We start from the raw sequence: 23,290 nt of genomic DNA on the forward strand, positions 1-23,290 counted from the left end.
AAACTGGTATGCGAGTGTTGGAGCAGTAAGGAAGGGAGAGATTTTGGTGTTCAGGTTTAGGAATACAGAGGAGATAAAGGTCATAGCAGAGTGAAGATGGGGAGAAGGAAAACCTGTCCAGAGATAGTCCAAGCAGGATGAATGCCAAATTGGTGATTGACTCCACTTGGTGAGAGCCTCCTTAGACCCAGCCCAGTCCTCTCCGGGCTCATTGTCCCTAAGCCAACAGGGCAGCCATCTTTAGGAGAGACCAGGAATCAGTGCCAACCAGGGACCAGAGCAGTGTTTTAATTTGATGGGAAAAGAGAAAATCACAATATAAAGGTACAGAATCCTTGAAGGAGAGAGGAAAGAATTCTCTAAGAATAGAGAAGGGGAGAATTTCTGAGGGGGTAGCGGAATAATACCAAGATACCATTTTTGCTCGAAGTTAACTCTGCATACTTACACATGTCTTCTGATCTTTAGACAATTATTTTCAGGGTTTTTGTTGTACCTGGTTGCTTCCATGTAATTTTCCTCTTCAAAGGACTATGTTTCATTATAATTCATGTAAATTATGAAGCTTTTGAAATGTTTTAAAGTATGAAGGTACCTCACTTTCTGATCTGTTTTTCAAGATATTGAGTGCCTGGAACATAGTATATCTTTGTGATTATTTGAATTGAAGTGAACTGCATCTCCTCTTAAGTCCCAACATGAAAAAGGTCCAAAATATTGGAGAATTATTGTTGAAGACAGGTACTAAGCAGGAAGTCTGGATATGGTTGTAACTGTTGACCTTTAATATGTGTGGACTCAAAGTCTGCAGTTCTTTGATTTGGACTTCACCTTCTTCCGATTTTCTTTTTAATTTATTTTTTATTTTTTTATGTGCCTTGACCGTGGGCCTTCAGCAGACCAAGTAACCCCTTGCTTGAGCCAGAAACGTTGGGCTAAAGCTGATGAGCTTTTTGCTCAAACCAGATGAGCCCTCGCTCAAGCTGGCGACCTCGGGGTCTCGAACCTGGGTCTTCCGCATCCCAGTCCGATGCTCTATCCACTGCGCTGCCGCCTGGTCAGGCAAACCTTCTTCAAATTAGTAAAAGACTCCAGCTTCTGGGTATAACATCTTCTATTTTTATTATGGAGATTTGACATTTGGGCTCTTATGTCCCTCAGTGCATCCCTGCCATATTTTCCACACGTGATGAAGCCCAGCCCATGTCACCGATTGTAGAGTTCTACAGTTGTTCTGATTTATGTTATACTTGCTTAGACCCAACTTTAAATTAGATTCACTGTAATTAAGTGGTTTTCACATATCTTCTTGGTCATAGAACCGCACAGCTGTACATTAAGAATGAGGACTGAGGGCTGAAAACTCTTAGCTTGGCTTGCAACTGAGTTTCATTCCTGGATTTTATAGGTATAAGGCAAATTACACAAATAGTACATTTCAAGCAATAGGTATTCTATGTAAAAGGAATATAGTCTGGCTTTGAAACTAGTCTGTACTCAGGAAGTTGTCCTATTCTTACCCAGTTAAAAGAAGGGCAAGTATTGTAATGGTAAAAAGAATTCTTTTAGCCCTGGCTGGTTGGCTCAGCGGTAGAGCGTCGGCCTAGCGTGCGGAGGACCCGGGTTCGATTCCCGGCCAGGGCACACAGGAGAAGCGCCCATTTGCTTCTCCACCCCTCCGCCGCGCTTTCCTCTCTGTCTCTCTCTTCCCCTCCCGCAGCCAAGGCTCCATTGGAGCAAAAGATGGCCCGGGCGCTGGGGATGGCTCTGTGGCCTCTGCCCCAGGCGCTAGAGTGGCTCTGGTCGAAACATGGCGACGCCCAGGATGGGCAGAGCATCGCCCCCTGGTGGGCAGAGCGTCGCCCCTGGTGGGCGTGCCGGGTGGATCCCGGTCTGGCGCATGCGGGAGTCTGTCTGACTGTCTCTCCCTGTTTCCAGCTTCAAAAAAATGAAAAAAAAAAAAAAAAAAAAAAAGAATTCTTTTGACCTGAAGCATAAGCCGACCAAATGAGTTTCAGTTTTTGCTTAGAGTAAGACACACCTGGAAAACAACTGGGAAGACACTGTTTCAATGAAAACTGATGATGAGAACAGAAGAACTGAATTGGGTTAACAAGAAGAGAGATAATAAGGCAAAGGCAAGGGCCTGCTCTCAGATTAACCTTCCTGGTTCTCTCATTCCTAGTTTGATTAACATTTTCCCATTAGGTTTTGGACAAGGACCTCATTTTTCTCTAATTCCTCTCAGGGTTTAAAGGTTTCATTTATCTCATTGCTACTCCCACACTGTCTTGTATTTAGAAAAGACAGCATGCTAATCTGTGTTTTATTCCTATCTTGATTGATAGGATTTTCCATTATTATTTAATCTTGCTTTTCAGGAATTTATTTTTTTGAACATAATTTCAAATGTGATTCTGAGTTCTTTTACAATTTTTTTTTCCTCTGTAATTCCAAGAGCAACAATTACTGTGAAAGGTCACATGCTTCTGTTTTTTTTCTATTTGAAGTGTCGTTGGTGACTTAATAAATTGTAGCCATCAGTACAATTATAAAGATAAAATGAATATCAAAATACTGAGCAAGAATATGCCTACTGATATAAATTAGTTCCATTTCAGAGTTCAAATAAAAACACAAAGTTTACAAAGTCAGGCCCTTATATACTTTTAGGGAATTATGCAATTCGTGCATTATAAGTGTCACCTCCTTCACATCTTCCTTTTTCATGTATGTTTGCAGATTTATGTGGTTTGGGGAACACATTTACATAATGCCATGTTGAGAGAGAGAGTAGATGTGAGGGAGAAGAAAGAGAGGGGAGATAGATAAAGATAACTGGGAAATGGGGGAGTTATTTTATATACCACTACATATATAGTGCCTGGCTAAAGAGCAACTTTTGGAGCTTGTACTTATAGGGGATTTACCTCTGGAATTACATTACTTGAAATGAGACCGGCTAAGCTTGAGTTACATTCAGTCTGAATGCAGCAAGTATGCCTAGATTGTGTCAAGATTGCTTTGCACAATCTCATTGACTCATTTACTCCCTGTTCATTCATTCATCCATTCATTCATCAAACAAATGGAACGTTTACTGAGTTTCCTCAAGGAACAAAGATCTTGTGGGAGGAAACATAAATTATAATACAATGCAGCAGATGCTACAATGGGAGAATGAACGATGTTCTGGGGGCATCTAGAAGTCTGTGGGTCTTTCCCCCTCTGCTTGTACAGTGTCTCTGACAAGCTAAATTTATAATTTATAGACAAATGTGAACTTTGTTTATAAACTTTGTGTATATATTTTTAAACAAAATGAATAATTTATAGTTTTTGGAGTAGATTGCAGCTAAATTCCTGACCCTTAGTAAATTAAAGCAACATGAATTTTGTTTGTAATAACTTTTGCCAGGAAACAAAGTTCATGGAAGACTTTCAGATCAAAGCAACAACCTTACAAATAACAGTCTAGAAGGAAGCCTACATAGCTGAACCAAATGTATCATTCTAAAGTCATGATGTCCAACAAAAATATAATGTGAGCCACATGTGTGATATTTAAAAAAAAAACAGTTGAAATTAATTTTAACACTCTATTTAACCCTACATATCCAAAATATTATAATCTCAATATCATCAGTACAGAAAACTAGTACTTCTTAAGTTTTTTTAAATTTAAATTTTATTTAATTAAAATAAAATAAAATGTTTAGTTTCTCTAGCCATATATCAAGTGCTCAATTGGCAAATGAGGCTCGTTAGTGGCTACTGTATTAGAAAGCACAGGTTACTTATGATTTTATTTTTATTTAAAATTTTTATTATTGATTTTTCTGGAATTAAATGTAATGAGGTGACGTTGGTCCACAGGAACACATAAGTTTCAAGTTTACATCTCATGGCACCTGAACTATTCCTAGCGTTGTGTGCCCATCACCTAAAGTCAAACCATTTTCCATCATCGCATATTTGGCCCCCTTTACTACCCTTTCCCCTCCCCCTTCCCTCTGGTAACCAGTTCACTTTTGTTTATGAGTGTCAGTTTTATATCCCACATATGAGTGAAATTGTATAGTTCTTAGCTTTTTCTGACAGACTTATTTCACATAGCGTGATATCCTCAAGGTCCGTCCATGTTGTTGCAAATGGCAATATTTCATCTTTCCTTATGGCTGAATATATTCCACTGTATATACGTACCACATCTTCTTTATCCAGTCTTCTCTCAAGGGACACTTTGGTTGTTTCCATGTCTTTTTAATTCTTAGATAACCACTAACTACTATAAGGAGGAAGGTAATTATTTAAAGATACTGTATGCTTTGGGGAAGAGAAGAGTTTTATTTCTGAGAACAACTTATAATCACTATATATTCAGTATGATTACAATATAATCTGTGTCTGCAAATGTGAAATTCAGGATGTAAAAATACACTGATTTCCACAGCAGGAAAAAAATTAAGCAACGCAAATGACTGCAAAACTGAAAGCAACAAATGAACAAACAAGACAAACAAACAAAAACTCATAGACACAGATAACATTATGGAGGTTACCAGAGGGGGAGGGCTGAGGGAAATAATAAGGGGTCGAAGGGGTCAAATATCTGACTTTGGGTGGTAAACGCATAATGTAGTATATAGATGATGTATCATAGAATCGTACACTTAAGCATGTAATTGTATTAACCAGTGTTGCTCCAATAAATTCAACAAAAAATAAAAATATACAATAGTTTCTAGTAATTTGTATATTTTGGATGAATTTATAATTTATTCACAATAAAGCTTTTTTTTTATCTTCACATCACTTTATACCTTTTTGCATTTTCTTGTAATCAAAGTGGTTACTCCAGTGACAAACTGACAGAAAATTGGAGGAGTGGCTCAGTTCTCGATCTCTGAGAGCCACCTGTCATAGCTCAAACACCCCTTTCTTTTCTGCTTCTGAAACAATTGCATTTTTTCCCCTCTCTCTGCGTCTCAACAGGGTGGTGGAGACTGTCCAGAAATGAGTATTGGAGCTATAAAAATTGCCTTGGAAATTTCTCTTCCTGGTTCTTTCATCTACGTTTTCACAGACGCACGGTCCAAGGACTACCGGCTCACTCACGAGGTGCTGCAGCTTATCCAACAGAAGCAGTCACAGGTGAGTAGGAACGCCCCTGAGTGTTCCATCTGAATACGGCTGTAGGGAAAACAGCAGGTGAGAGCTTGCCTCTCCTCTTTGACTATACTATATTTGACCAATGTCCATAATTACAGCTATTCATCCATATATGTATAGTCCAATATGTATGTGTCATTTAAACATATGCACAGATACGGGACATTTGTACATAGTATATTGAATGCTCTGTTGTTTTTATACAAAGAAGAAATCATCTGAGGGTTAATTTAAGGTGCTTATAACTCACAAAAAGGATAAACCTAGCAAAAAAAGTCTATATTTAAAATATTATCTTCTATGTGGAATCTTGTCAGAGCTAGAGTTACTCATTATACCATTTGGCTATTGCTGCTTAATAAGCATTTCTAACTCTCAATAGCTTGAAACAACAAGAATTTATTTCTCACAGGTCATCAGGGCTCAGTTGGGCTTGGCGAGGCTTGCTCACTTATATGTCTGGAGATAGTTTGAGTTTGTTTCTGTAGGCCCATCTCTAAGGTGACTTGGCTCTTGTTTCTGTAGGCCCATCTCTAAGGTGACTTGGCTCTTGTTTCTGTAGGCCCATCTCTAAGGTGACTTGGCTCTGCCTCCCAGGTTTCTCAGCCTCTTATCTAAGACCAGTAAGTAAGCTGATAAAGGTATGTGCTTCTCATGGACAAGGCAGAAGCACCAGAGAGCAAGTGGAAATACCCAAGGCTCCTTGAGTGTAGGCTCAAAACTGATAGAATGTCCCTTTTGCCTAATGGTACTGGCCAAAGCAAGTCACATGGCCAATTTTTTATTCAAAGATGACAGAATAAGCTTCATCTGTTTAGTAAGAAGAACTTCAAAATCTTTTACAAGGTATACACACACACATATGTATATGGACATACTATAAGAAGAATATGAAAATATATATTATATATATTCCACTTGCCTAGTAGTATGTTGACACACAATAGGTACTCACTAAATGTATATTGATTTCTGAAAACCTTTTAACTGTCTTCTTCTTAAAAAAAATCAAAGGTGGTATTTGTGCTCACCGGAGATTGTGATGACAGGAGCCATATTGGATATAAAGTCTATGAAGAAATCGCCTCTACAAGTTCTGGTCAAGTGTTCCACCTGGACAAAAAGCAAGTGAATGAGGTGAGTGCTGTAGAGTGGTCTACTTCCTTACAAGCTACTGCACCCCAGTCAGGTGGGCCAACCTAATTGGGACAGGTGTGATTTCAAAAATAACGTGAACAGAAAGGCTTTATTTTCCGAGGCCACAGGTCAATAAAAGCATCATACCAAAGTGGGGAAGCATAGATTTCCCTAGTATTAATTTCCAAATTTTGTTATGCTATATTAACAAATGACTTAGAGTTTAAGAATAAATGTTTTTAAAATTTATTTAGTGGGACTTGAACTTTTTTGTAGTTCTTGTTGCTTCATATGGTCCGTTCCTATTTTTGGGCCACAGTTTTTGGATTGCTGGTAAAATAAGGCTTGCCTGTATACTGAAGTAGAATGTAAGAAAGTTAGTTATTGGGCAGAATTCTCAAGAACTTTGATTTCTAAGGTGAAAGTAAAAAGCTGTAACTAAGTACTATATAGTTTGCTAAAATTTTTTTGGTAATGAAATCTATAACTTACATACTATGAAAATCTTGGTATTGTCTAAAAAGGTGTTAGAGATACATCTCATTCATCTAATTGTCCTGATTGTCCTCCCCTCCCCTCCCATCACCTTTCCTTGGCTTCGCTTGTGGTTTTAAAAAATGTATTTATTTCTATATTTGGCTCCTATTTAAGTTTCTAAGAACATGCCACTATGACGATAAGGTTATATGTAGGCATAATTCACATTTGATTGTTATGGTCACTGTATTTATACACGTCCTATTAATTCCATGACAGACTCCTTTGTGTCTTGATTGAGATGGCTCAGCCATTATAACTAAAGAGTTCTTATCACACCCTGATGAAACTAATAAGACATTGAAAATTTATAGATTAAACAATCTAGCAAAAATATATTTTTATTATCAACAGATGATATACAAACCGGAAAGGTTACTTTAGTCTAAATTTTTTTTTTCCTGGAGGAAACAGCCTTAGAGAGGGGTCATGGCTTGAGTCCATATTGTGTCCATGGGAGGGGGTCAGAAATGCCCTGGGAGGGCGTGGCGGGGGCAGGGGTGCCCTTGGCAGTTATTTGTGTGAACATTGGCCTGAGAAGTTGGGAGCCCGTGAAGAAGGGTGTTGGGGAAGAGTACAGGACTCTCTCAGGAACTGGGTTTCCTGTCCCATCCCACAGACTGTGCGTGACCCTAATGAGGGAAAGGCCACTGGCCGAAGTTGTTTTGAATCTGGAATTGTGTTATCAGCACAAAGTGGCGTGAGCGAGGAAGGGCGTCATTGTCTCTTGCATCGGGGGAGGACACCGCCTACTTAGGGTGTGATGAGGCTCTTAGTTGGAGGTGGCAGGGGTGTTCAGCTCAGACAGATGGGGCGTTGGTGCCAGCAAAGGTTGCCATGCCCCTTGGGCATGGTGGTGCCCACCAGGAGGTATTGGGGAAGAGAAGTGGTGAGGAGACGGGGCCGGCACCCAGGAGGAAGGAACCATTGTTGGAATCTGTTGGGAAGTAGTCAGGCACAGTTTGGAGATTCACAGTGCAAACTGGGTGAAACTTGAAGGGCCCCAGAGCTAGAAAATAACATGGTATGTCCTGTGAGTATAACTCCAATTATGTCCATATACCCAGGGAGATTGACTTACACAAAATTGAAAATATTATTGTTGCCTTAAACAGAAAAATTAAGCCCTACAGAGGTACTTTATTTATTAAATAAGTGGTCCAAGGTATAATTTTGTGGTCCTAATAATTTTTAACAATTTCCAAATAATTTCAAGAATAATAATTTGTAAAAGTGTATTGATGTATTTCATAAAACTTTATAGATATAGATATGTAAGAGAAATTTAACCCACAGGTTTGTAAGTAGTGTTTCTCTCTCAGATCATGATATTCTGATCAATAAGTTATACTTAAGTGGACTAAGACTAGTGAGAAGCATTGCTAAAGTTGACCATTTTTATAAAATGGGATTTGATGCCAGTGGAAATGGGCTTTTAATTTATCTGTCAATCATCATCATTCTAAACCCCTGGCCAGTCAGGAAAGACCATCTCATCTACTTTGGCCCAATGAAATTCAAAGGGAATTTAGCTAAGGGTGTCTTGTACAAGTTCTTATCTTCCAGATATTGCCCTCCATGGACGTGAATCCTAGATCTGACACAGGCATCTTCATCCAAATCTGACATGAAACAAATGCAAAGGTCCGTAGAGAGCTAGGAAAATCCAGAACCTTTGCATGCAGTCAGCACTCGAACCCGTCCTGCTGCTAGGTCTCCAGAGTTAAGGAAATGATCTTTTGCTTAAGCTAGTTAGAGTTTTCAGTTAGCTAAAGATAAATGCATCCTAACTGATGAAAAGTCTACCTTTCTCTGTGGCATGGTCTCTCCAAGCCCCAGGTTCTTTGTTTGTAAAATGGGGATATTAGAATTATCCATTTCAGAGAGTTCTGCTAAGATTAAATGAGATACTGCATGTCAAATGTTCCCCACATGGACTGGTGCAGGTTGAGTGCCTAATGCATGCTCACTATTGCAATCATTGTAATGTGGTTATTTTGCTTTTAAAATGGGGAAATTGGGCCACTAGATTTGTTAGAAACCAGATGGCTAGTTGTTACTGGGAAATACATTTGAGTTGGAAAGTCTGGGAAGACGGTTTCTTTATTCTTGCGTGTGAGGAAAAGATATTGGGAAGGGGATGCTGGAACTGTTTGAGCTGGTGAGTTCCTTTCAAAGAGGCACCATGGTGGAAGGTTTTGCTAACAAAAAACAGAGTGATGGTGCTGAAATTAAATTTACCAATTTTTTATGGTATAATTCAGCCATTTTTTTTCTCATTGTTCTCAATTTTCCTGTTATATAAATATTAAAAACTTAGTGAAACAAATGCTGTTAAAAGTACAGAGCTATCTGTACTTTTAATAGACACAAGAACTTCAGGGAAGCCACACACTTCTAAATCCTTCCATTTTATTTGAGATCAATTTTTCATCTGCTGTTTGTAAAGGAAACTTTAGCATATTATGCTTTTCCTTCTTAACATAGGTCATTAATTTCCTAACCTAGTGAGGTTTATTTTTATATCAACTTTCTTGAGCTAACTTAAAGTGTTTTCCATCTTCCATCTGTTTTTTTCTTTTTTAAAATAATGATTAAGTAGAAGATCTAGGTATCTTTCATTTCTGTTTAACATAAAAGGCAAACCAAAGTAAAGAAATTAGTTGGCCAAGTGTGAGTAGTCTATAAATCACTGTATAGTATTACATTTTAGAAACACAAGTCAAGACACATCTCAAAGATGTACTTAAAACAATTCACCTTTGAAGATGAAAAAGGGAACTGAACAGTCTTACTCCTCCATTTCTCTGTACACTGGGTGATTGTCAATGGATATAATTAATGCTTCCTTTGGTATAAGAAAAGTCGAAGTTTGAAATCTCAGAGTTACTCACAGATGCTCTATTCTGTGGTCAAGGAAGCTAACACAAGGATCCACTGTTGGCCAGTTCTCCATGTCTTCTCATTTCCTGGTGCCTTCCGTTTCCCCCAATGTAACTGGAAGGTGAGAGAACAAGGAGCCCAGTGGAAGCATTCCGTGAAGGTCAGCACCCTAGGGCACAGAGCCTGATGCAGAGACAAAACGAAAAGACCCAACACAAGCAGTATTGTGTAGAAGTTAAGACTCCAGACTCTGAGCCCATGGCTCCCATTTCAGCCGTGTGCCCTTAGACAGGTTACTTGTTTTTCTGTCTCAGATTCCTCATCTGTAAAATAGGGAGAACGATAGTTACCTACTGCATATGGTTGTTGTGTTTTGAACATATAAATAAATATGAACTGCTATTATTATTTATTTAGTGATACATGCTAGTCAAAATATTTCAGCCACATTTTTAGAATTTTCCCTAAAACAAATAAATATATATATATTTAGTGTCTATCTGTGATTGGATGGCCAAAGACAGCATGCTATAATGGGAAACTCCTGGGCTTTAGAATCAGGGAGACCTCAGTTTGAATGACATCTTTGTTATTAGCTAAACAACTTTACTCAGCTTTATTTATTTATTGTATTTTTCTGAAGTGAGAAGCGGGGAGGTAGAGAGACAGACTCCGGCATACACCCCGATCGGGATCCACCCGCCATGCTCACTAGGGGGCAATGCTCTGCCCTTCTGGGGCTTTGCTCCAACGGAGCGATGGCTGCAGGAGAGGAAGAGAGAGAGACAGAGAAAGGAGGGGGAAAGGATGGAGAAGCAGATGGGCGCTTCTCCTGTGTGCTCTGGTCAAGAATCTAATCAGGGACTTCCACACACTGGGCCGATGCTTTACCACTGAGGCAACCGGCCAGAGCCTCAGAGATTATTTTTTTATGTGAACAAAGACACATATTAATTAACTCATAAACTATTGTAAAGATTAAAAAGAATAAGGAAGACATATAGTAAGGCAAATAGAGTCCTGGGAGAATGGAAATCACCCAGCCTGGAGTTTCTTAGGACGGGAATGGTTCATCTGCCAAAGAGGGTGCCGGGCGTTCTGCTCTGATTGAGGCCCAATGAAAGGCTCAGAAGGGGAGTGGCATTTTGGTGAGCCCTTCCCCCCTTTAGAAATAAATACCCAAGGGAGAATGGACTCAGAACTACTAAAGTCCTTGTAAGATTCTCAAACTTTTACAAATCCCCTGTGTTTCCATTTTTTCTTATTTTCACATCACAATAAAACCACTAAAAAAGGGAAAGGGTTTTAATTGCTTATTTTGCGACAGTAAGCACATCTGTAATAATCAGAATAGTATAGATAAGGCTTACAGAGTGCTTATTGTATTTCAGGCACTCGGCTGAGGACATTCCTTTGATTCCTACAGGCCTGTGGACAATAGATAATTTTTTAAACAATAAATTAAGTATGTTTGTTTTTCCTAAAAAGAAAAAGAAAACATAATGTCTGCTTGACTTCATTTAGCCCTATTACTGACCTCTAAATCACTAATAGTAATAATAATAACATAATAACATGATATGCACTGTATAGGAAGCCCTGAAATTAATCCCACTGCCCTGTGAGTCCTTCTGGAGTGTGCATGTGTGGTTGCAGCTAAGGAGAGGAGAAGAAAGCAGGCAGGGCCCCTGGGCGCGCTGCGTGAAGGAGAAGGGAGGGAGTTGAGCCTGGGAAGCATTTAGAGCTGAGCACTAGGCCGGACAGGTGCACCTCACTTCTGTCTGCAGTAGGAGTGAGTGGAGGTTGAAAGATAAAGAAAACATCTGTATTTTTTGTCACGAAGGAATTCCAAGGGGAAAGGGAGGGTTGAATTCACTAGCTAGTTCAGAGGAAGTAACTAAAACCTGGGAAAATGAAGTGACAGTTTTGCAACCGGCCCATGAAAAATACTAACACTCTAGCAACAGAAAGCCTCATCAGTGAGAGATGACTGGATATTTTTTCTCTCACTAGTTTTCAACTTGTTTTCATGGGAGGCGGTGCTGATATTAGAAAAACTGTACACTTGGCTGGAGTATGAATTCAGCACAGTCCTTTCCTGCTATTTTGGCGAACAGCTACTTGTGACTAGAATTCGAAGCAAGCATTTGCCTCATGTGGGCTTAACGATGAGACTTGGGAACCCGTGGTTTTGAACAATGAGTGCTCTGAGATGAGGTATCTGCCATCATGTTTTCCCTTATTCTGGGTTTCTCTCAAAAACATAACCTTACTCCTGACCTTGCAAATCAGTAGAGACCGGTGTTTCCTCTGCCATTGGAAAAAGTATCAGAGGCAATTATTACGCTGCAGAACGCTGCAGGAAATGTGCGGAAACAATGCGTCAGTGTTTCCACTTACTCCTTGTTTGAAGTCACTTAATTAAATGGCGAAAGTGAAGTGGGGAGCTCAGAGCTCAGACTTTAAAATATGAGGAATGTCTCTACATCCACAAACACATCAAGAAATAGGAACCCTTACTTTGTGTCGGGGTAATGCTTTCTTTCTCTATTGCTGCGCTAAGGATGACCCATTATCACCATGAGTGTATGCTGGGAACTTGAACACTGCAGCCACCCTGTCACCTCATTGTCCCCAGACCCCTGACTGTGCTTCACAGGTCACTGACATGGAGAATGCAGCCATGTGTACTCTTCCTCTTTCCATTTGTGTAGAAAAATCCAAAACGTAGCATAGTTTATTGTTTAAAAAATTATTTGTAGCTCGTAGGTCTCTGAAAATGGGAACAGTTTTTCAAAATGACATTAGCAGTGTACAAAGTACATGATATGCCTTGCAAGCGAAGATAAAACAAAGATGACTCTTCTCAATAGTACCGCATGTAGTCAAAGAATACTCAGGGTCAAGCAGAGCCCTCTGCAATGCGGAACAGCAGGGAGTGGGGACTTCATTATTTAAAAGGATACACCTTGTACTAGTGAGAATGTCCATCTTCCCTTTCATTGACTCGGGGGACTGTTGGAAGCAGTAGTTACACACCATAGCAGTACATTCAATGAGGGTAGTAGGAGTCACACGTACAAAATTCAGCACCTATGAAATGTAAGCTTCTACAGGACAGCGTTGTCCCAAAGTCCTTCATAAGACAATCATAATATATGACCCCTGGTATTACTTGTCTATAAAATTCAGAAAAGGAATGTATACTACTCACAAAAGCTTCTTACCAAAATACCAAAAATGCAGAGAGAAAGGAGAAAGAAGCATATATAAATGACTGAAAGAATATTTGTTAAAAGAAAACAAAAGAAAGGAATGATAGCGAGGAGCAAGTGTTAGCCATTAGGTAATATGCATTCAACAGGACAAAAAGAAATAGAAAAATAAATAAACCTGTTGACACAGCTGACTCTATTTTGAGTAGAAACTAAAATAATATATTGATTTTGACTATGTCAGCTTTAACTGAGTAAATCAATTACTTGCAGAGGTAACTCTGAGTTTGCAAGTGTCTTAACTATCAAAAAGTTATAGTGTCAGTCTCAATGTCTAAAAAATTCAGTCCAACTGGCACTGGCTTGAAAGCAATTATTCCCCCCATTTAGAGAGCTAGGTCTTTATTTTTACTGGAGTTGTGGTGGAAACTAAAGATTTGAATTGAGAGAAGAATGTCCCAATGCTTGATAATTAAAACTGAAACAACTAGTTTACCACTAAAGTCACTGACCTCCTGAACTCCTGAAGAGCTAACCCACTGGGAACTACAAAGGAATACAAGAAACATGAAGCAAATCCTCAATATGTTGAAGCAAATAAAATTCTTCTGAGCCGTTTTCACAGAGCATCAACTATTTGGATATTTCCTTTCATATTTGATCTCTTTACATTTTGAAGATTCCTTTTAAAATTTTTGATTTTTTAGAGAAAACTAAAAAATGGTCAGTTAATAAGCATCTCTCTCTCTCCTTACAAACATGCAAACACATGAGTTGATCTGACCTTTAAAGAATTCAGAAAGAACAAAGAAACTAACATATTTAAAAGGTTATATACCTGTTGTTTCCAAAAAATAGTGTATTTATATTTTGCAAAGATTTTAAAACATTAAGAAAACAATTACATTTCAATCATCTAACCTAGGAATTATTCGGAACACATACATACAGTAAAGATTCTTTTCTGTGTGAAAATCAGATGAGACCATGCGTTCAGAGTATTTTGAAAAGGATTAAATTTTGATCTTGGGAAGAAGAATTTTGCAATTTTAGTTTCTTCTTTCCCAAAAAGTTCTTGAATATCTAGGCTAGTTGGTGAATCTGCCCAAGAGATTTGTGTGTCTAGGATACCAAAGGTCAGTCTATCACAAATAGAAAGAAAAGAAAAAATTCTGGTTACTAGATCTTTTCTCTATATCAAGAGGTGCCTTCTGATAGTATTTTACCTTAATAATGATAATTTAATAATTTAACCCAAGGTAATTGGCTGTTGTTAATCCCTAGACAAAGAAGAGTTTATAAAATTTTCTTTTCTTAATTACCTGCCCAGGAGTTCTATTATATAATTACTATTCATATGAAAGAAAAAATTGTAACTTTTATACTACACACAGTAGATAGGAAGTTGCAAGAAAAGATTTGGCTAGTATCTTTGGCAGATATAATTGTGTCACTTAAAAGTATCATAGCTTACTACCTTAGGAGAAAATATGAGAATTTGTTTTTTTGAAATGAAGTTTAAGCAATTTCCTACATAAAGAATGAAGAAAACTCCAGGCCTTACTTGCAATGTTTCTGTATGATAGGCACCAACAGTCAATTTTGAAAACAGTAGGCTTATCTTCATGTTCCACGAAGATAATTAGGTTGCAAATCCTGTGCAGAAGCCAAATGTGTATTATGACTTATCCTTATTTGCACTTGGTTCAGTATAAAAACATTCATCAAACAAAGTAATTTTTTCTCTTATTCTGCAATAGCAGAGAAGAGATGAAAGAGTTAAGACTCAAAGTAAGGGAAGTTTTATTTAAGAAATTTCCTTATGACCAAGGGTAAATAAATGGAAACAGAATCCATGCTTCATATATTTTCCAGGCTTCCTTAAACATTCCTAGAATAAACCAACTGTAATAGGGTTATAAAATCTTTTGAGAGATGGTATGAGCTACTTTTGAGAGCTCCCTTGTAACATTTTGGTTATGATTTGGCTTTGTGACAAAGATTGCAAATGGCTTTTCTCTTTCTTGCTCAGGGCCCCAAAAGAGAAATGTACTTTAGAGTCATTCACTACATCATTGAAACAGTTTTGGTGTGAGTGAAAAGGTAAAGAGATAGTAAAAAACAAAACAAAACAAAACAAAAACAAACCAACTTTCAAAATTCTTAATTATTATTTTAAATAAGCACAATTGGCTTATTTAACTTTAAGAATATCGTGGTTGGGTTCTTTTATTGCCTCTTCAAATTATAAACTTAGAAAAAAGACACATGGTATGGTGAAACCACTTAAATTTGAATATTAAAATCGGTAAATAGGAAGAAAGTTTCAGGAATTTGTAAACTCATCTGTGAACATTTGGGGAGATAACCAGAGAAGGGAAAGGTTTGTTACTCAGATTCAAGTCAGAGCCTAACCCGATGTCTACTGTTTCTTAAAATAATTAGTTCAAATTAATCCTTATGCCAAAAAGGCATGATTTTGGTGGCATATCCTGTTATCCCTCAGACGCGCTGACAGATTCTTTCTTAATTTTTTTGAATTGACCTGTCCATTAGCTGACATCTTTGTACAGGCACACCTTCGGTCATCAGATTGTTCTTGCCACTGAAGATACTTTCCCCTCTGCTTTGGGAATTTTTTGTTTTCCTAGTAGGAAATAATAACCAATACTGAAAGTTGTAGTTTTAGAAAAATGAATATCCAGAGTTATCAGAGAGCTGTTAGAGATTTGTCACACAGATTTACTTTATATGATGCAGTTGATGTATGACAACAGAGGACTTTTTGTAGTGATATCTAAATTGGCATACTCTATTAGAGTGGAGAAATTTAGTGGATCAGCTAGGAATGTATAGTGCTTTACTCTCTTATCATGAAATACTACTACTCTCTTATGCAATGTATTTAAGTAATAAAATCATGAACAGGGAAAGATTAGACAAAAAACGATCCATTGTAGTTGCTAGTAAATTTAGTTTCTTATCTTCTTTAAGAAATACATAACTTCTGACCTGTGGTGGTGCAGTGGATAACGTGTCAACCTGGAAATGCTGAGGTCGCCGGTTCGAAACCCTAGGCTTGCCTGGTCAAGGCACATATGAGAGTTGATGCTTCCAGCTCCTCCCCCCTTCTCTCTCTCTGTCTCTCCCTCTCCTCTCTAAAATGAATAAAAAAAAAAAAAAAAAAGAAAAAAGAAATACATAACTTGTCTTGAATCTCAGTTATTTTCTAGTAATAGAAATGTTATAAGAATAAGAATAGGTAACCTGACCCTGGCTTTCTAGATTTTGCTTTTCATTTCTTGTTTGTTTGTTTGTTTACAGTATCTTCTATTTTTATTAGCAATGTAGAATAAGACATAGTGCTGAATACATAATTTTAGACAAATGTCATTTATTAATTCAGCCTGCAGTATCAAACAGAGTGATGTTCATTTTCAGATGATGATTCCAAAGCAAATGCAATAAGAAGAGCCAATATTTAGAAATTAAAAACCGATTGGTACTTTCCCCCATACTTATCCTGAATATTTTTGCAGCTTCAAAAATATTTGGACAAGTCTCTTAGTATTTATTCATTTCGCTCACTCCTTATACTTTCTCTTTTAGATGGGGGTCTGCAAGTTGAAGTTCAGGCTTTCACAAGAGAACTGTTCTTTCAGGAATTTCTAGCTTAAACAGATGTAGAAAACACTAGAACCCTAATGGAAAACCATTCACTAAATATATGAAGGTTTGTCAGACTCAATAACTTTTTTTTTAAGAAGTTTAAACTTATTTATGTTTTAGGTTAAAACTTAAGTGTTATTTTAAAGGGCACATAAACTTACTTGGCTGGCTCTAGTGACCATGAAGACTTTCCAAATACGCATTGCTTTATGCAACTGTGGAATGAACAGAGCTTACCCCCTGAATAAACTGAGCCTCACTGAATGAACTCTACTGGGGCACTCCCAGCTTATTATTCACTGCCTGAGAGAATAATAAGCCAACTAATGTGTTTTCTTTGTGCCAGTATCAATGAATCAGTTGTTTTTTAGTTATAAAAATATATAAAAAATGCATGCAAGCATCCATACATATAATGGAATATTATTTGGCCATGAAAAGAATGATATCTTACCATTTGCAACAACATGGATAGAAGTTAAAGAAGTGAGATTTCACTGATATGTTTTTAAGAATGGTTTACAATAATCAATGGGAAAAAAAAAACCATCATTGGACAAGCCTTTGTTTTGTATTTTATCTGGTAGTAGTCCTTGCTTGTCAAAAGAACTGCGAAAAACTTGAGTTCCAGAGGAGCAAAAGTTATTGAAGAAGGATTTATGGATTCAGTACATCAGAAAAGGTTTTTCAGTATTCTAAAGAACAGAGCTTCATCATTAAATGATTTTGTAAATGTGAAGATAATATACAGAAAAGGATTGATATACCTTAACAAGTAAACAAACACAGAAAAGAGCAAAAGAACTATAGTTTGCTTACCTAAAGGCATACAGACATAAATCATGATTATATAGCTTTTGAAAATCATTAAACAACATTTATCTCTATCTCTCTTGAGAGTTATAGACATAATTGAAGCAGAGAACTGGATAATCCAATTCTATCCTTTTCTTATATTATGTCCCATAGGGATATGTCTTTGATTGTTAGCTATGTTACAAACCACCCTTTTATTTTTTTAATTTCCCCAAATATCTCTTTTTTCTAAACCACCAGCATGATTCTACTGCATGTCACTATCATACATGATTATGTTCTTATATTCAGCCCTCTAAATTAGGTATCTTGTGGTATAGGCTTAGCTCCTATTGCTCTATTGCTAAGATTTATAAACAGAAGTATATATCTATAACTCAGAACATTTTGAATGAATAGATCATTTTATTTCCCAATGCCAGATACATTATCCCCTCTAATTATATCTGGTCCTTGTAAAGGAGGGACACTAGCCAGTCTTCCATCCTGCAATCCATGAAACTCTCAAGAAAAATATAGATTCCATTTTCCTCTTTTGCTATGTAGGGAATACCATGTTTTCATAGCATGGTGGCTTAAGGGAGTGATCCCATATCATGCATGTGATACCAAATTTAATTTACAAGTAGTCTCCTTACAGCTTTGTAGCCATTCCATAAGGTTTTACCAATTGGGAATCTACTTTTTTAAGTTAAGATAGTGCCTTTATGATTATTGTGTACCTGGCATTCTGTCTAGAGACCGACAGTCATCATTTGTATAACTCAGTGATGACGATCACACAAATTTTGCTCCATATCATTAAGCAAAGCACCTTGTTAAACATTCTAAGCCTTAATATTCATGTAAAGATTGTAAGAACTCCAGGCCCTGTGTTTTGCATGTTCAGTTGGAAGAAAACTAGCTAGAGGATAAAAAGGGATAGAAATAACAATAGATAGATAGATAGATAGATAGATAGATACCCAGTTACTTACATGCTTAGTGACTTATAGTCATTCATGATTGAAATGGAATAAATATCCAATGTACTTAGATTGGTAGGCAAGAGAGTCTTTTAGTTAGATGTTTAGACCCTTTAGGTCTTAAAGTTGAGGATAAAGCTTGAATAACTCCTTTTTGAAAAGAAGATTCATTATATTTCTCATTATAACTTTCTTATTAATCTCATTTGCTTATACCAGCTATATCTATAGATTATAAGTCCATTTATTCATCTTTTTTACTTGCACAAAATATATAACTGTTTATAAATCAAACACACGTTCAACTTTCCAATCTCAAGTCAAATGTTTCATAAAAAAGGAAAAGCATGTACATAGTTTCTTTTTAGGAAGCTGTACTTAATATAACATCACATATAGTTTTACATATGGAACTCATCATGAAGATAAATTGTGGAAATTTTTATTTAATGCACTTTCAAATGTCAGCACTCCAGCCCGGGTCTTCGTCACCTCACACCTGTATGTCTGTAATAATTTCTTTCTCTACTTCTAGTTTTTCCAATCCAATCCACTAAGATATGTTCCCTCAAACATCACTTCAATCATGTCTGGTCCCTGTTCTAAAAACCGAACCTTACTGCCAATTGAATGGTATCCAAATTATTTTTCTTAGAATTCCAGCTCCTCTATAATCTGGCCTCACCTTGCTGTCCAAATATCACCAGATATTTCTCAATTCTCCATTCCTGCTCTAATTAGGCTCCCTCCTCTCTGCCTCCACATCGTGTTGAGTACTTTGCTGCTTCTGCACTTGTGCTTCTGAAGCTTCCTTAACCTGGGATAACCTCACCTTCCAGCTTTGCATTTCTTTACTTTCTACGTTTCAAGGACCGTCTTTTGACCCACTAATATGTGAATCCTTCCGCGAGTACACCTGCCATGTGGACCTTTCCTAGTCTGACCATCCGCAGTACTTACCTTTCCACACATTCTAAGAGGAATTAAAAAAACAACAACAACGATATACTTCAAATTGAATATATTTTACAGTCAGTGGCATACCATAGTTTGATTAGAAGTTTTTTTTCTCTTCTAATTGGCACATAAAATAATAGTGCATCTTAGACTTTATGATATCTTAAGAGTCAGAAAATCAGTGCATATATTATTACTTATCGTTTAATATATTGTTCAGCTTTATGAAAAAGTTTACTACCATGGAAATCTTTTATCTTTTTTTCTGTCTTCTTTTGAATAGACTATAGTTCTAGGTATGTAGTTGAGCTTCTTGAATTTAATTAGTGAAATTTTAATTAAAATAAATTATATGAACATAATAAATATGTTTGTTTAGAAGCGTGCTTTTATGAATTGTTAATTGTATCTTTTATCTTAAACTATGAATTGGAGTACTCTATACACACAGAAAGTGTATCTAAAAAATGCAGCTTAATACATTTTTCAAACTCAGTACACCCTGGGTAACCAACACTGAGATCAAGAAACACTGAGCTGCCAGGACCCCAGAAATCCTTCTTCAGGCCATCTCCCAGTGACCTGGGTGACCATTACACTGGCCTTGAAAAGTGTGTATTAGTTTGGAAAGTTTGGTCTTTTATCCTAGGATGTGTCATTTGTTGTGTATACGTATTCATTTCTCCTTGTTAAATATCTAGGAGCTAAAATGCTGGGTCACAGAGTATGATAAGCTCAGTAGATGCCACCTGTCTTCCAAATTCAATTCAATTGACACTTTCACCAGCAGTGTGTAAGAATCCTGGCTGTTCTGTGTCTCCACCGGTGTTCTCTGTTTTTACATTTTAGCCATTATGGCGGTTAACTTACAGACACAGACAACAGTGTGGGGATGGCAGGAGGGAAAGGGGGTGGGGGAAGGTGGAGGTGGGTACATGGGACATAGGTGGTGATGGAGGGAGACTTGTGAACACACCATATTATACAGATGTTGTATAATAGAATTGTACACCTGAAACCTGTATAATTTTATTAGCCAATGTCACCCCAATAAACTCACCACAAAATTTTTTAAAATACCAGTACTATTTATTTACTAGATAAAGTTAAAATGAAGCATTTGAGCCTCACTGATGCTACAACTATTATCTATTTTGAATATATGTTGCAAGTGAAAGCCATGGTTTGAAAATCTGTATATTTGATGTCTAATGAATTAATATTTCTCATTGATTTTTTGCATGTTCAAAAATATTTTATATGCTTCAAGTATTGTATAATTAGCCTATAATTCCACTACTCTACCCTCTGATTGCTTGGAGAAATAGTGTGGTCATTTTTCTTTGCCAATATTCTTTCCTACCCATGTTCAGGCCAAGACATTTGGTTTCTTACTGAATTATAAAGCTATATTTTTTAATTGCTTTAAAATCAAAGATGCTGACTTCAGTGTATTTAACTCCAGAATTCTGTATAGATTGTATGGCTAATTACCATAAAATTTAATTATGACTCAGAAATGAGAGAGGTATACTCCCTCCTTCTATCACAGTGACCCATTTATAGAATTGGCTTAAGGAAACAACCAAGGGATCAATGCAATAGTTTTGTAAAACCATGGTCATTTCCCCCTATTTTTCTTGTGGTCTGGAATCTCAAAGTGCTGAGTTCAATCCGCCTGTCATGGATTGCATGTTAAGGGCCTCTTCCTGGATGAGCATGTAGAAGACCTTTTTTACATAGTTACTAGGTAAAGAACATCTAGTTGGGGATACACACCTCTTCCTCTGGTGTGTTGGACACTAGGATACTGCCTATAAATTGAAATAACATTGTACTGCTTTCTACAGTGGGTGCACCAGTCTGCATTCTACCAGGAGTATGTAAAGGTTTCCTTTTCTCCGTATCTTTGCTGGCATTTGTTGTTTGTTGATTTATTGATGATAGCCATTCTGACAGGTGTGAGGTGATATCTCATTGTGGTTTTAATTTGCATTTTTCTGATGATAACTGACATTGAACAACTTTTCATATGTCTGTTGGCCATCTGTATGTCCTCTTTGGAGAAGTGTCTATTCAGGTCTTTTGCTCTTTATTTTTTTATTTTTTATTTTTTACAGAGACAGAGAGTCAGAGAGAGGGATAGATAGGGACACAGAGACAGGAACGGAGAGAGTTGAGAAGCATCAATCTTTAGTTTTTTGTTGTGACACCTTAGTTGTTTATTGATTGCTTTCTCATATGTGCCTTGACCGTAGGCCTTCAGCAGACCGAGTAACCCCTTGCTCAAGCCAACGACCTTGGGTACTGGTTAGCTTTTTTTTTTCTCAAACCAGATGAGCCCATGCTCAAGCTGGTGACCTCGGGGTCTCGAACCTGGGTCCTCTGCATCCTAGTCCGACACTCTATCCACTGCACCACCGCCTAGTCAGGCCCTTTGCCTGTTTTTTAATTGGTTGGAGTTTTATAAGTTCTTTATAAATTTTAGATGTTAACCTCTTATCAAATATATCGGTGACTATATTCTCCCATTGAGTAGACTGTCTTTTCATTTTTTTGCTGTTTCCTTTGCTATGCAAAAACTTTTTAGTTTGATGTAGTCCCATTTGTTTGTTTTCTTTTTTGTCTCCCTTCCCTGAGGAGTTATATCAGAAAAAAATATTGCTACGAGAAAGGTCCAAATTTTACTGCCTATGATTTCTTCTAGAATTTTTATGGTTTTGAGTCTAACATTTAATCTTTAATCAATTTTGAGTTTATTCTTGTGTATGTTGTAAGAAGGTGGTTCACTTTCTTTCCCTCCCTCCCTTCCTTTCTCTTTCCTTTCTCCTTCCTTCCTTCCTTCCTTCCTTCCTTCCTTCCTCCTTCCTTCCTTCCTTCCTTCCTTCCTTCCTTCCTTCCTTCCTTCCTTCCTTCCTTCCTTCCTTCTTTATATGTATCTGTTCAGTTTTTTCAACACCATTTATTGACTAGACTATCTTTACCCTATTGTAAGTTTGTGCCTCTTTTGTCAAATGTTCATTGACTATAAAGGTGTGGGTTCATTCTTGGACTCTTCATTATATTACATTGTTCTATATGTCTGTATTTTGCCAGTACCATGTTTTGATTACTATGGCCTTTCAGTATAGTTGATAGTTGGTAGCATAATTTCTCCACTTTGTTCTTCCATCTCAAGATTGCTGTTGCTATTCAGAGTCTTTTGTAATTCCATATAAATTTTTAGAATATTTGTTCCAGTTCTGTGAAATATGTGAGTAGTATCTTGATATTGCTTTATATTGTTCATATTGGAAGTATGGACATTTTAATAATATTAATTCTTCTTATCCATGAACAGAATATATGCTTCCACTTATTTGAATCTTTTTTAATTTCTTTCTTCAGTATCTTGTAATTTTCTGAGTACAGGTCTTTTACATCCTTGCTTAAATTTATTCTTATTTTATTCTTTTTGAAGCAATTATGAATGGGATTGGTTTTTTGGTTTCCATTTATGATAGTTAATTATTGGTGTATAATAATGCAACTGATTTCTAGGTATTTGTTTTGTATTTTAATAATTTACTGAATTTATTTATTAGTTCTAGTATCATTTTGGTGGGATCTTTAGGGTTCTTTATATACAGTATCATGTCATCTGCAAATAATGACAGTTTTACTTCTTCCTTTCCAATTTGGATGCCTTTTATTTCTTCTTCTTGTCTGACTGCTGTGGCTAGGATTTTTAGTATTATGTTGAATAAAAGTGGTGAAAGTGGACTTGTCTTGTTCCCAATCTTAAGGAAAACACTTTTAGGTTGTACCCATTGAGTGTGTTTTAGGCTGTGAGTTTGTCACATATGGCCTTTATTACATTGAGGTATGTTCTCTCTATTGTCACTTTGCTGAGAGTTTTTATCATAAATGGGTGCTGAATTTTACCAAATCCTCTTTTTA

General features: G+C 37.0%; 1 protein-coding gene across 1 annotated transcript in view; it reads left to right on the forward strand.

Annotated features, from left to right (window-relative positions):
* The window catches only part of HMCN1 (hemicentin 1), a 412,067-nt gene that overhangs the window by 105,320 nt on the left and 283,457 nt on the right, over positions 1-23,290 (forward strand). Inside the window, exons 3-4 of the mRNA XM_066361732.1 lie at positions 4,996-5,154; positions 6,187-6,309. Coding sequence (XP_066217829.1) covers positions 4,996-5,154; positions 6,187-6,309 — 282 coding nt within the window. The remainder of the gene's footprint in view (positions 1-4,995; positions 5,155-6,186; positions 6,310-23,290) is intronic.

This window comes from Saccopteryx leptura, chromosome 2 (genome assembly GCF_036850995.1).
Source record: "Saccopteryx leptura isolate mSacLep1 chromosome 2, mSacLep1_pri_phased_curated, whole genome shotgun sequence".
Classification (NCBI taxonomy): Eukaryota; Metazoa; Chordata; class Mammalia; order Chiroptera; family Emballonuridae; genus Saccopteryx; species Saccopteryx leptura.